A 15,955-nucleotide genomic window follows, 5' to 3' on the forward strand; every position below is an offset into this window, starting at 1 on the left:
CTAACTCCAAACCTACAACCTCCTTCCTGGTCACCATCCCCAACTATATCCTCACCTACAATTACTTCTCCTTCAAAGGCATCATCTACCACTAAATCTGTGGTACAGCAATGGACACCTGCATGGCCCCATTCTCATGAACCTATTCATGGGCAATCTAGACCATCCAGAATCCTAAACCCCTCGCTTGGTTCAGATTCATTGATGACATCTTCTTGATGTGGATTGATGGTGAGGATAACCTATGCACATTCTTCCAGACCTCAACACCTTCTCCCCCATTCACTTCACCTGGTCCTCCTCAATCCAACAAGCCAACTACCGTGATGTTGACCTCCACCTCAAGGATGACTACATCAGTATGTCCATCCATATCAGACCTACCAACCTCCAGAAATACCTTCACATCAACAGCTGCAATCTATTCCACACCAAGAACTCCCATCAATATAGCCTACCCATCCATCACCATCACATCTGTAGTATCCCTTTCCAGATATACCAAGGGCTCACTGATTCTTTCACAGATCAAAATTCCCCTCTCAGTATTATCCAGAAACAGATTTCCGCTGCCTTGTCTCTCCAATCAGTCACCACATTCACACTGTCAGGCCATGAAGAAGCACTCCCCCCCCCCCCCTTGACTAAGTGCCAACCAGGTCTGGAGCAACAGAATTACATTCTCTGCCAGGGTTTTGACTACCGGTACCTCTCATTGTGCCCTCTAGTCAGGAATATCCTACCCAATATCCTTCACACCCTCCCGCAGTGGTATTCCACCATCACCCTCCGAACCTAAGCAATATCCTTGACCGTTGCTATTCTACCCCTACTCTCAACCCCTTGGCTCATGGCTCATATCCCTTAATAGATCTAGATGCAAGTCTCTCCCACACATCCTCCTACCGCCGCCTACTGCAATCTGGTCACCAGCATCTCCTATCACATCAAATGCAGGGCAATCTGTGAAACCACCCAGTTGCTATATATGCTTCTCAACACAACATCATTTACTTCAATGACTTCTTCACATCCTGTGCCATTTGGCCCTCCTACCATACCAGCTTTGCTGAATTGCACAGGTAGGAACTCTATCTCTGCAATATGTCCTACATTCCCCTAACACCTCCCCCCCCCCCTCCCCACCTCCACCCACCTCAACATTTGCTAGTTCCTGTCCTTCATCTACCTATCCCCTCCCCTGCTCTCACTTCAGCACTACTTAGCTTTCTATTCCACCAATGCACCCACTAGTCTTTTTCACCTTCTCTCCTTTCCCATTCATTCCTCCCCTCCCCAATGTCCTGACTGCACTTTGCACCTGACCCCACTACATCCCTTCATGCTCCCACAAGCAGCACTGTATCTTTCCCCACACCTACCCTGCTATCCATTCCTCTTCCACCCCACTCTCATCATTACCGCTACCAACCAAAGATTGCTTCTCCCATCAGATGCAGTTGCTGTTTACAGTCCGGTCTCAGTAGTCAGACATAGTAGACCTGTGTGTGAGCTGTGCTTGTGTGTATGTGTTTGTGTTTTCTGCTTTAGAAGATCTTTTGCTCGAAAGTTCAAATATATAGCAGTCTTTTCATTGTGCCTGTCTGTGACTCAGTGTCTCCTCTATATGGAAAGCACTAACCTATCTTTCCCATGATATTGTAAGTATAAATTATATCTACTCAGCAGTAGCCTAATCCTCAGAGAACACAATGTGTACAATGTACATTTAAATCTATGTTCATACTCTGCATCCCACTGTACAGTTCATGGCAGAGGGTACTTCGTAATGTTGACTGTTGTTATCTTTTTTGCTCCATGCGCAAATGGCACGAGGTAAAAGTGATGTCTTTCTGCCTCTTTGTGATTTTCAACCTTTCTTATTTTATCTTAACAGTTGTTTGATGGTATGGATGTTGGAGGCAGTAGAGTCAATCTGTAGGATGTCGTAAATGTTGGTTCTACAATAGTGTTTTGTGAAAAGATAATATTCTTTCCACCAAGTATTTCCATCCTGATCCACCACAAACTATCCAAGAACTCTCGCAGGCTCTCATTGAAGAATGCAAATGGATATCACAGGCTAACCTATGTAGACTTATACGGAGCACACCAAATTGGTGTCAGGCAGTGATAAACACTCATGGAGGGCAAACACATTGTTGAAACTCTCGATGTCCAGTGAAAGGCACCCAAGATGATGGATTTTTCTACTTTATTTTCATCACCTGTCAGACAGTTCAGTTCTTTTTGAAGTGATTGAGGCTTTAATGATGTTTTGTTGTGTACTTAATTTTTGGAAGATAAAGATATAATTTGGTAACATATCCAGTCCTCAATAATTTGTTCAGTGGAGTATGGCAGATGCCCAAAGTCTTGTTCCCGTAATTCTTTTGAGCAGTGTATTTTGGATAATACTTTCTGTACACTATTCATATAATTATCAATGTGAGAAATTGTTTCCCAAAATCTCTCATATTTTTAAACATTTTTAATCATAAATTTCTAATCATTATTTATATTACCAGTGCACTTTTCAAAAATAAAATAGCGATTTTCTACACAAAGCTATCTGAGATACATTCTTTTAATTCAGCAGATAAATCTTGACTTTTTCTCATAAAGATACCATCCGTTTTGAGCAGACTTGAAATACGGTAACTCGTGAGTACTGACAATAAAAAGCATGCCAAGTGAATATTACCAATCATGATTTATCGGTTTGTGATAGATGTGGAAACTCCACTAACCTCTTCCTGGGTGCATAACCTAGTAAATTTTGTAATGAATTAGATTCACACATGTCATTTTACCAGAAACACAAACTATTAATTCTGTGATTGTTATAAGAGCAACCAAAGACGAAAATAACAAATTACTATAAGGTATCAGTACAGAAAACCTAGTTGCTCCCAGCATTGACTGTTGTATTTACTGTCACCTACGAATATTTTGCCCCCAAGGGATAGCATGATGAGGGCTGTGACTGTTGATCAATACAAATAATACAATATCTGTGTCAGTCTGTTGTTTATTTTGCCACTATGCATTTCAATGGTTCACACTATCTTCAACACCATTCCTGTAAACAAACAGTTCTCCACCTGAAAATGGTGTTGTGAACTATCGAAACACATTGTGGTGAAATAAGCAAGTGACTGATTCAGAAACTTTTATTTATGCCATCAACTCTGTCCTGTTTAATCATATATTTAACGAAGCTTTCATATTTCACTGTTGTTGAGCTGGCATTGTAATGTTACTGTGTAGTAGTGCATATAAAAAAGCGAATAAAAGCTATAACTGAATGCTTGATGTTTCTCAGTTTTTCTTTTACTTGTGAGTAAAGGCGGCTATAAATTTTATTTTCCGAGACTGATTTTTTTCCTGATCCCTTCTTTTGTGCAGCTCCAAAACTTTGTGATTGTGTTTCATTGTTTGTTTTAAGAATTAAACTGTATAAATTTCTGTGGCTTTAGGTGAAATTTATGCTGTGAAATATTCAGAGGACAAGAGATGGTATAGAGCACGTGCTGTTTCTGTGAAATATGGTGCAAAGGAACCTGCTGCAGAAGTACATTATATTGACTTTGGCAATATGGAGACGGTGCCTTTATCAAGGTAAATGTTTCTAAGTGAAATTCCAGCTGTATCAGATTGCTGATTAAATGCAAAATTTTTCTCAGTTTATCTTCAAAATACTGCAGTTGTCCACGAAATAAATCTTCTTTGTAGTTATGAGTAGAAGTATCCTTTCGAAACTGTGGAGGTGTGATGCCAAACAAATAAAACATGGAAAACCTAATGAAATTCACCTCTTCAAAGAATACAGTCAACAAGTTTTTATAAGCACACACAAATTTGTCTAAAAGATATGAGAACATCCATGTTATTCCATCTGTGGAAAGAACAGGAGAGGCGATATGACTAAAGTGATTCACTTGTTGAAAAGGGAATGAGGTTAGGGGGCTTGAAGGATGATTTAAATAGCCATGTACACACAAAGAGTTAATTTTTAAGCCTGTAACATCAATGTATTGGAAGCTTAGTCTCATTGTAATTGTAGATAACCATTGTGGTGGCAATACTAATGACTGCATTTATCGGTGACGTTTTGTGAGACTTGATTGTTTCCTAAGCAACATGTCACCCAGCATTTGAGGAGGAGATAGCAAAACAGCCCTTACAAAAATATATATTTTTAGCAGAACAAAAACATTAAAAATAATTTTATGTCATCTGTTTCTCAGTTATAGTTTTTTTTACTACCTAGATGTAATTCAAACATTCCCATGACATTCTGGTAACACGTATTGCAACTTTACAACAGTTAACATTTTTGTATGACCTATTCATTACTGGTGAAAGTTGTTTTCATCAGAAAATTGACTTGAGAATTGAAAAAAACTACATCATAACTTCATTTAATTTTTATTTCTCAAACTTAAGGCATGCTACGAATACCCATAAAAAACGTTACCCCTTACGTCATTCTGAAGAGAAGTCTATGCATAAAGAATACTTAATCCAAGGGTGATCCACTGGCAAGAAAAGGGCTGTATGATAACACAACTGATAGTTGACTAGCTGTTTACTGTTCGGAATCTTGTGGCACAGTTTGTTAAGAAAGTCATGCTAGTTTTGGATATCTTTAAGGGACATCTAACTGCTGAAGTAAGACAAACTTGCTGCACATAAGACACATCTGGTTGCAATATCCAGAGGAACAACTTAAAAATTGTAGGTGCTACGTGTGGCCATAAACAAGTTGTTCAAGAACAACCTCGGGGGGGGATGTGTTCGGGTTGGCTCCTGGAAGATGACCATGCCCTTACATTGTCTGGTAACATTATGGGGCATTTACCTTCCTTTCTGTGTGAGTGGATTCTTGCTTCGTGGTCCTCCATATCATGAGGGTCCGTCATCAAAGGGTTCAAGAAATGCTGCATATCGAATTCACAGGATGGCAGCAAGAATGACAGGCTGTGGAAAGAGAATGAAAAAAATTATGGAAATGAAAGTGAGAGTGAGGGAGTGAATATCGGTACTGATGATGATGAGAGCGAGTAAGACAAAATATGGTACTGGTATGTTAGGTGCCAATGTGTCAAATCGTATATTAGGACTATTGTTTTCGATGGATACCTACATCTTATGTGTAAGTAGAAGTAAATTTCTAGTAAATTTTCTCCTCTTCAATCATTGAGCTCCTTATTTTTGCACAAAATACTTTATTTCTTCCTTGAAAGTTATGAGTGTTTCTTATATCTTGTAGCAGTTTACCATCAGTAGTACATTAATTCTAAAATGCAGGTAACCAGATCGAACAATATTTCCGATTCTTTTATTTATTTGGTTAAGGCAGAATCTATGAGTTTGATAATATTGCACTTGAACAGTTTCATTTTTCCAGGTGCCTCCAGTATTTCAAAACAGATAGAGCCTTCATCGCCATCGAGAATATTATTAGATAAAATTAGTATTAGATAAATTACACAGATTCATTGACTAGATAAATCATGCAGATTCATTTGGTGAGAAGTAAAAGTGCAAACCTAACACCTACACTTCACCATGTGATGCAGTAACCATGTGACCTGATTTGATGTGGGAGAAACAGCCATTACTATCACGGGTGCGTATTTCTCATGAGTGCATATTGCTCCCGCTCGCACCTCAGTGCTTGTTCGTAATTTTTTGGCAAAAAACAAAACCATTATGTTGCCACAGCCACCGTATTCATCAAACATGGCCCTCTTTCTATTCCCGATGCGGGAGAGAACAATGAAAAGACATTATTTTGCCACCATTGACAAGATAAAAACTACTCACTGAAGGAGCTGAACACCACAATGAAAAGTGAATTCGAGGAGTTTTTCCAAGAATGGAAAAGGTGCTGGCACAAGCGTATTATATCTGAGGGGGATTACTTTGAATGGGACGAAGTTGTTGTTAATGAATAAATAAAGATTCTTTAACAATGGAAACTCCTGGTTAAAATATAAAGAATTTGAATGTGGCCACAGTTACCTTAGACTGCAGCTGTGTGTGTGTGTGTGTGTGTGTGTGTGTGATAGTGTTACATTCCATCCTCTATTTTCCATTATTCGATATAAGGAAAAGACAGGTTTCTACTTACCATAAATGTGACATGTTAAGTTGCAGAGAGGCACAAAGACTTTTTGTTGTCTCTGTCTGCAACTTTATGTGTCATATTCATGGTTAGTGGCAATCTATCTTTTCCTTAAATTCTTGTGAAGATTCTGTAAGGAAAACAAAACTTGCCATTACTTTTTGATCACATTTTCAAAGCTCAGGAGGATTTTGTTCCCTTACAATCTTGTGTACTGAATGCCGTAACCTTTCAGATTAAAGTTTCATTTAATGCAGTGTAAGTATAAGAAATCTCTGATTTTAAATTGATAATATTTACGATGATATATCAAAGAAAACTGTTATTAAGTATGGCCTCTCTTCCTCCTTTTCAGTATATATTATGGATATGAGTTATTGTTTTTCTACAGGCAAAAGTTTCTGCAGTTCAAGTTCATAAGAAATGAATGCGAAACTTGTTTACAAGTTGTGAGTAAGAGGTGAATACCAGAGATACAGAGAAAAGCTGCCTCATTCACTGCTTTCTCTCTCTCTCTCTCTCTCTCTCTCTCTCTCCCTCCCTCCCTCCCTCCCCCTCCCCCTCCCCCTCTCCTTCCCTCCCTCCCTCTCCCTCTCTCCCCCTCCCCCCTCCTTCCACTCCCTCTCCCCCCCTCCCATTTTCCTCCCTTTTTTGTTTTGTTTTGCTTTAGGGTGCAAAAAACAGCTGGAGTCATACGCACCCAAGTCAAAACTAGAGAACACGAACACGGAGTGGAGTTAAACAACTATGCATCAGCCCAGTGTACAGAATAGGAGGCAGCTAAGAGCAGGAACTTGGGGGGGGGGGGGGGGATACAGTAATGTAGGTCCAAAAACTAGCCTTCGCCATATTGCTGCGGCATATAAAAAGTAAAATGCGGTTGGCAGCCCACACATCATTTGCTAAAACAGCTGATAAATCAGGCGGAGAACTCGAGCTGGAATGTAAATGGTTAAAAAAATGGAGGGGGGGGGGGGGTCATTCCGACAGGAAATGGTGGACAGTTAAAATCTGTGCCCAGTGTGGACAAAGTGCAGTATGGAAAGGGATGAAGTAGTAAATAGCCACTGTAGAAATAAACTACATGCCGTTGTAGATTGTTGTGACTGACTTTAATGACATGTGGCATAGTCAAACATTAATGAATCTTTCGTCAATTCAAATTTTTATGTAACATTTACTTGTACTCAGAACTAATTCTTGCAATGAGTATTGACCTTGTGTATTATTTTTGCATTTTGCAATCATTTTCTAACAACTGTAATTTATGGTCTGGTGACTGAAGCACTTTGATGGATGAAGAATAATTGTGGTCTTACTCTGTTATTCGTCCTTTCTGTTTTGTGGTGCAAACTCTGTGTGCCTAGTGTTGGAAACTTTACATAAACATCAGTATAGTAATGTTGTTGGTAACCTTGCAGGTTGCGGAGTTTACCAGATGATATTAAATCAGTACCTATGTTGTGTGCACAATGCAGTTTATTTGGTATTGCCCCAGTTGGAGGCTCTTGGACAGCAGAAGCTAATGAAAGATTTACTGAAATGGTTGAAGGGTAAGTGCACTGTATGTTACTACATCTAAAATCATTTTGAATTCTTCTGGATTTGCAGCATGGTAGTTGTCTTATAAGGACATTATATGTATATTAAGCCCAAATGCTGCTGTATTCAAAGACTTTCTGCTAAACAAACAACCTTGTAAGTGGGCAACCACAGCCACGACAGGGCACGCGGACGTGTTCCTTTTATGTGGTTCCATATAGATTGGCCAAGCGATCACTATGATACAATTTGTTTTGGACCCATCCACTGTATTGGAATTTGGCAGTTTTTATCCATGACATACTGTCTTTTAGTTGTGTTTTGTATTTGTCAGTCAACGAATGTTGGGAAAAAAGATTTCGAGCTTTTCCGCTCGAATGTTTTACCGTATTTACTCAAATCTAAGCCGCACTCGAATCTAAGCCGCACCTGAAAAATGAGACTCGAAATCAAGGGAAAAAAATTTCCCCGAATCTAAGCCGAACCTGAAATTTGAGACTCGAAATTCAAGGAGAGAGAGAAGTTTTAGGCCACACCTCCAAATCATAACAAAGTTGGTCCATTGTAATATGAGACACAATTTAGGTCGAATGAATGACGATACAGTTACAGCAGTTTGGTTCGAGTCGTAAGCTTAGCAGTTAAACTTTACCAGGTAGCCATTGCTATGCGTCAGGCGCTCCATCCGTATTTATATAGGTACCCTTCCTTTTTCACATGCTTCGTGCGGTTTGAATTGATTGCTTATTTTTCTTTGATGTGATAAGTGCCGTTCTCTTTGTTATAGGTGTTTACATCACTCTAAGCTGAAAATGCATTACTGTACTGTGTCACGCATTGTTTGTCGCATTCTGATAATGAGTGTTTACGACCTGTCGCTGCTTGCGGCACGGTTTGCTTTTGTGCGCGCTACCGCTGCTTATATTAAACAAAAAAAAAGAGGAATCGTCTCATTAGCGAAACAATGGCAAGAGACTGCTGTTTGTTGTTACTTGCACCGATGCTTTCTTCGATAATGATCAACAAGCACCAAATAATGGACTGCATATGATAGAAGATGTTCTGAACGAGAATTTAGCGAAAATTTTTCTCTGTTTGAAAATCTTTGCAGACACCTCTTTAGTACGTTACATTCTGCACAGAAATTAGAATCATCTTAGATTTAAAAATCTTGTCAATTGCCGTGCTTCATTTCTGACTATATCACTATTAGGCATAAGAATAATACGAATATAAACATGACATGCTATGTATATTTTTCCGTGTTTGCTGTTATCTCACTCTAGTTTCGTAGTTTATTAGGCAGACAGGATTTAAATGAGATAGCAGTAGCAAAGAATACATGGCAAAATGTTTATATTCATATTATTCTTATGGTGAAGAGAATACTGCATGTGATTCACAATTCATAAAAGTTCCTATTAGCAACCATCTCTTCTCACAGGTAGGAAAAAATTCAGAACTTAGAGTTGGCCATATTGACAAACAACTCAAAGAGTCTTGCCAGTCGGATTTTCGTAGTACATTGAAATGCTGCTACTTTCGAAGATGAACAAAACGGAATTTGTATTTACTTCGTTGGTTAATGTATGAAAATGCAGTGGTTGAAACTCGGGGAGGAGAAAAAAAATCTCGTCTTCCACTTTTTTTTTAATATATTTACTGACGCAGAGGTTATGGCGCCAGTGTTTATCTTTGTGCCTGCAAAGCATGCCTGTGTAGCACTACATATATTTGACAGCAGAAGTTGGTTGTGGCGGTACCTACCAACATTTTTCAGAACTTCCACTTACTTTGCACTCGATTCTAAGCCGCAGGCGGTTTTTTGGATTACAAAAACCGGAAAAAAAGTGCGGCTTAGATTCGAGTAAATACGGTAATCTTGTATCACCTGAAGATGTGGCTTTAATGCCACGAAACCAGTAGTGGTACAATAATAAATGACTAAAATACATCTGAAGCGATTTGCTGTTTTCTGGTGCTACAAGTTTATTTCTGCTTCATGATTATTATCGAGGTATTACTATAACATATCATTAACAATGTCACTGTCTAATACTTTGCTCTGCTGTTTATCATAGATGTAATGCAAACAAAATTGTTATTCTCTAGATAAGCAATGTCTCAGCAGTAGAATTCGTTGCTGAGCGATATTTGCTAAGAATTACTTAATATTTTCCGTACGTTTGAAAGCTATGTTAGTCAGCTTCAATTGAAGCTATGAGACTTATGGAAAATATTAAATAAGTCTTCATTCCACTGCTGAGCCATTACATATCTAGAGATCGACAATTTCATGTGTGCTACACTTATGATACACAAAACTACAAGATATTAGACAGTGACAGCATTAACGAGGTGTTACTGAAGTAGCTTGATAACGGCCATGGAGCCAAAATAAGCTCATAGACCAGAAAATAACATCTTAATAAAAAGTCCTTGAATATAACAGCATTTCGAGTTATCATTCATGTAACATCTAAAATCTTTTAAACAATGGAAATTCGGGATGGAAAGTAACAATTGCTACTCACCATATAGCGGAGATGCTGAGTCGCAGATAGGTGCAGCAAAAAGACACTCATAATTAAAGATTTGAGCCATTAAGGCCTTTGTCAACAACAGACCACACACACACACACACACACACACACACACACACACACACACACACACACACACACACACACACCAGAGACTGCAGTTGTGTGTGCGAGTCATGTTTGTGTGAGTGCGTGCCCATGTGTATGTGTGTCTTGTCGTCTATTGTTGTCGAAGGCCTTAATGGCTGAAAGCTTTAATTGTGAGAGACTTTTTGTTGTACCTATCTGCAACTCAGCATCTCCGATGTATGGTGAGTAGCAACTTTCCTTTTCATAACATTGTTACATCTAAAATCGTTTGTCCTTTCGAAACAACTGTTTATCATTTAATTATTTATTTATCTTTATATTTTATTTATCTACTCATTACAGATAGTGATTCTTCTACTAATCAATATCAGTACAGATCCAGCATGCTGTGGTATCTGTCAGTGCTAGATTATCAAGGTCATTTTTAAAAACCTAGTTTAAAAAACCTATAGTTTTAACATCCAAAGACAGGTAACTTTTATTCATTAAAAATGCACACTATAAGCAATAAAAAGTCAAATACTGCAGTGCTTAGTTAAATCAGTTTAAGACTGTTTAGAGAAGTTCAGTAAACATCAAAAATTTTCTGTATGCCAGTCACAAAACAAAATAACCAACATTGATTTGAAAAGATGGAGAACAAGCTGATTTATAAAGATTGTTTCCAAGAATTTGGCGCAGTTTAATTGGAATCACTGTCTTCAGGAACAACAGAGAGATCTGACATTGTTAATGGTGTGGATGATGTTGGACTGATACCTACCACTGATTGTTTAGCTGAAACTTTTGTCTGAGCCTTCTGGAACATTGCAAAAATACTAATTTGTTTCTTGTGTTGAGTTCTTTTTTTGACAAAATTATTCAGATTCATAACTTCAGAAACATTGTATTGTTGGCTGCTCTCAGCGAATTTCGGAAAAGTGTTTAAATCTTTTGAAGACTCAGCCCAAGAGATTTGAATTGTAAATGTTTCTTTATCATTGGTCTCAATTTCTGGTGCTCCCTGTATGACGCTTGGTTTTTAGTACCTCCGGTGTGCTGAAAAAACTTTTTAATATCACATTGTTTGTCAGCTTTTCTGTTCTTGTCGTTGGCGATCCAGTTGTCAACTTCTTCTGTTGAAAACCAATTTCGTTCATTAATGGATACAGAATTTACCACCTACACGATTTCAGAGCAACCAGTTGTCGGCTCATCATTTATATCACATTGCATCCAACTTCTTAGACCGGTATAGGCTGGGTTTTCTCCAGACCCTGTGCCAGGTTATATTTTTCACAAGAAGATCAAGCAGTTGAAGTCATGAAAATATTGTCGTGAATATTAAAATTGTATCGGAACTCTTTGATGCTGCAAAATGAGCTGGTAGCTTATGCAAAAACATTCCTCCATATCAGCACTTGAAATTTTGTGTGACCTATTAGTCCATAAGGTGAATCAGTGATGTAACATTGATACTAAAATATGTTCATAAAATATTACTTGACACAAGCTCTGATCTGGAGAGTGAGCACAGCAGTCATTAAGGATGAGAAATGTCTTAGAATTTGTAGGTATCACTTTTTTAAATATCTGTCACTGCTAGAATGAAATGTTGAAAGATGCTATCTTTGAACAACTTGGTTTTCATCCAGGCAGTAGTCTGAGCACCATACATAACTGCTGTATATCACATTTTTTAGAGATCTAAGCTTTTGGTATTTTCCAGTTACAAACAAAGGTAGTTTACGATCACCCAAAGCATGTCCACACATTAAGACAATTATTTTGTCTTTATCCTTTTTAAAAACTTTTATGCTAGACTCCTCAGCTCCCACTAGGATTGAATTTATTGAACTTCACTACAATGGGCCATTCTCATCAGCATTGTAAATTTGGTATTGGGGACAACTTATGCTATGCAACAACCTTTTGAAACATTTTGTTCCCATTTGCAGCAGCCTCATCAGCAGATTTTGTTTCACCAGAAATGTTTAGTTTATAGATATAATGACAAATTTTGAAATTCAAAAATTACCGTTTCAAGAATGAAAAAACCTGTGGGTAGACCTACATCAACATATACATAAATACTCCCCAAGCCAGTGTGCCATGCGTGGCAGAGGGTCCCCTGTGCTACTACTACTGCTACTACTACTACTAATTTCCTTTCCTGTTCTACTTGCAGATAGAGTTAGGGAAAAAACAATTGTCTATATGCCTCCATATGATCCCTAATTTCTCGCATCTTACCTCCATGGTCCTTACACAAAATGTATGTTGATGGCAGTAAGATGGGGGCGCAGTCAGCTTCAAATACCAGTTCTCTAAATTTTCTGAATAGTGTACCTTGAAAAGAAAGTCGTTTTCCCCCTAGGGATTCCTATTTGAGTTCCTAAATCATCTTCACAATACTTAAGTGTTGTTCGAACCTAACTATAACAAATATAGCAGCCACCTCCAAATTACTTCACTGTTTTCCTTTAATCCTTCCTGTTGGCCCAAGCACTCCAGCAGTACTCAAGAAGAGGTTGTACTAGCATCCTATATGTGGTCATTGTAATGGGTGAACCACACTGTCCTAAAACTCTCCCAGTAGACTGAAGCCAACCATTTGACTTCACGGGCACAATCCTCACCTAATTGTTCCATTCCACAATCACTTTGCATTATTACATGCAGATATATAAATGACATGACTGTGTCAATCAGGACACAACTAATGCTGTATCCAAACATTATCGGTTTATTTTTCCTACTCATCTGCATTAATTTACATTTTTCTAATTTAGAGCTGGTTGCCATGTGAAAAACATTGGCCTTTTCAATTAACTCAGGCCTCATTATTGGCTTTCCTTCTGCTCTCTTAGCACTGAACACTTACACAAAACTTCATTTGTAATTTCTAACTTAGTTTTTTTCAGCATTTGCCTAACGTCTAGACTCAACTAAAGCAGATTATGACACACATTTTTCTACTCATTTTTTAAATATGTTTATAGTTGAAGATGTTATATTAAATTCACTTAAAATATTGTTTTGGTTCTCACCTTTTTCCAATCTTCTTATGATACAGTTTTTGGTGCGTAATCAGTGTCACATGTTTGTATTTTGCCATTTTAGACACATTTTTACTGTGTTTGAAGAACATGCTCACTGGATTATATGAACTTTTTACTATGCTGTAGTGTGTTTGACAGTAGTAGAAATGTCTGATAATTGGTATAGTACAGCGACTATTAAATAATTACTAAATAAAACTGCACAGCATTGATGCAAATGTAAGTACTGTAAATTTAGGTCTAATGAAAGAAGAATAATTGATACTACTGTAGCACAAAACTAGCAACACAATGTGGCGAGAATGTGATCGCGCAGTGAGAAAGACAGTTGTTACTGATCAGGTGCCATGCTGAACGATTTCAACGTTTCTCAAAGGAGTCAGACTGTACTGCCAACTGTGCTCAGCTAAAAATTTCTGATGTATGCTGGACTATTGTGTCTACCGAACTATCGTCTTCTTATGTACAATTGGCCAACAGCTCATTACAGTGAAACTTCCTGGCAGATTAAAACTGTGTGCCCGACCGAGACTCGAACTCGGGACCTTTGCCTTTTCGCGGGCAAGTGCTCTACCAACTGAGCTACCGAAGCACGACTCACGCCCGGTACTCACAGCTTTACTTCTGCCAGTATCTCGTCTCCTACCTTCCAAACTTTACAGAAGCTCTCCTGCGAACCTTGCAGAACTAGGAGAGCTTCTGTAAAGTTTGGAAGGTAGGAGACGAGATACTGGCAGAAGTAAAGCTGTGAGTACCGGGCGTGAGTCGTGCTTCGGTAGCTCAGTTGGTAGAGCACTTGCCCGCGAAAGGCAAAGGTCCCGAGTTCGAGTCTCGGTCGGGCACACAGTTTTAATCTGCCAGGAAGTTTCATATCAGCGCACACTCCGCTGCAGAGTGAAAATCTCATTCTGGAAACATCCCCCAGGCTGTGGCTAAGCCATGTCTCCGCTATATCCTTTCTTTCAGGAGTGCTAGTTCTGCAAGGTTCGCAGGAGAGCTTCTGTAAAGTTTGGAAGGTAGGAGACGAGATACTGGCAGAAGTAAAGCTGTGAGTACCGGGCGTGAGTCGTGCTTCGGTAGCTCAGTTGGTAGAGCACTTGCCCGCGAAAGGCAAAGGTCCCGAGTTCGAGTCTCGGTCGGGCACACAGTTTTAATCTGCCAGGAAGTTTCATATCAGCGCACACTCCGCTGCAGAGTGAAAATCTCATTCTGGAGCTCATTACAGTGTTAGATAACAATGGAAATTAGGTTCGCAGAGTTGTCATCTAGTAGATGCTGTTGACTTGTACTATGAAAACATCACATGGGAAAGAAGAAACATGTTTGCATGATGATATTGAAATGTTATGGCAATCACATAATACATTAAAATATTCATATATATCTGCTGTCATCCAGGAGGCAAAGACAGCAGTGCTTCCAGCAGTTACCTTGCAGAATTTGTGAGATCAGGTCTACATTCTGGCTATGATTTAATACCAATGTCCTCAAACAGGAATATTTAAATTGTAACACACGGTTGCACATAGACATGTTTCTGTAACTAAATAAGGAACAGATTTGCACAGGAAATTCAGAAGTACGCTTTATTTTTAGTGTGAGACATGTTTAATTAATCACTTTGCACAATAAATCATAATGATGTGGTGAAAATAAGCACTATACTAGAAATGAGCAAAAATCATCAGGCAGAAGTTAGGTCTGTTGACTTTCCAGAAATCTTTTAGAAGTAGGGAAGTATAGTTGTAGAGTAAACTGAGCATCAGATAGAGAGATTATGCAACATTTGTGAAAAACCCATTTTGCTACACAAATTGCAAAAAATGTTGGAGGTATGAATCATATTGCATTTTTTATCGGTTCTCTTGCTTACAAAAGCAGCTGATGCATAAGGCATTGGAATGAAGACCCAAAAGAAAAGCTAATTTCAAATGGAAAACAGCAGCTATCAAAGAGAAGTAGAAGTATCAGCAAACAATAATAGGAACATGATAGAATACGTTAAATTAAGGGAAATTATTTGGAAATGTCTTCATGAGGTTATGGGAAGATACAATGAAGATGCTACACCAATTTTTATTAACAGTTATGATTCAGAATTTGTTAACAAATATTTGTGTTTGATAATACAGAATTTAAATTAAAATAAAAATTAAGAAAAGGGGTTGCTCTTAGTGAGGTTCGGTCCAGCAACTGTATTAGTAAAATTTTTGCTAGGTAACAGTGCTCTGAAATCTTCTATTCTTCAAAGATTATTTTTTCAAGCAGTTTTCAGAATTGTGTCTAGTCTTTTAATTGATGTCCACGCACTAACCTTCAAATCCTGCATGCATGAAAAAAATCAGTGTGTCAACTCCATAAGAGATAAGTATTCATTGTGTAGATACATGGTGTAATGAGATCATTTGATGAAACCTAGACTATAAGTTTTCGAACCACATTTGGTCAGTATCTAATATTTCTGCAGGTTGCATTCTAGTAATTGTATTTAAGTGCAGGTTAATACAAATGTAAATTATGTAAATGACCAGTATGTAGCCGTATTTTGACTGTCTTAAATTTATCAACCTGTAGACACTTTCTGCATAATACCAAGAAGCCATAGA

At 38.3% G+C, this 15,955-nt stretch overlaps 1 protein-coding gene across 3 annotated transcripts in view; it reads left to right on the forward strand.

Annotated features, from left to right (window-relative positions):
- The window catches only part of LOC126161664 (uncharacterized), a 496,787-nt gene that overhangs the window by 295,117 nt on the left and 185,715 nt on the right, over positions 1–15,955 (forward strand). For all 3 annotated transcript variants that reach the window (XM_049917659.1, XM_049917660.1, XM_049917661.1), the window contains exons 10-11: positions 3,480–3,621; positions 7,555–7,686. In XM_049917659.1, coding sequence (XP_049773616.1) covers positions 3,480–3,621; positions 7,555–7,686 — 274 coding nt within the window. The remainder of the gene's footprint in view (positions 1–3,479; positions 3,622–7,554; positions 7,687–15,955) is intronic.

This window comes from Schistocerca cancellata, chromosome 2, assembly GCF_023864275.1.
Source record: "Schistocerca cancellata isolate TAMUIC-IGC-003103 chromosome 2, iqSchCanc2.1, whole genome shotgun sequence".
Lineage (NCBI taxonomy): Eukaryota > Metazoa > Arthropoda > Insecta > Orthoptera > Acrididae > Schistocerca > Schistocerca cancellata.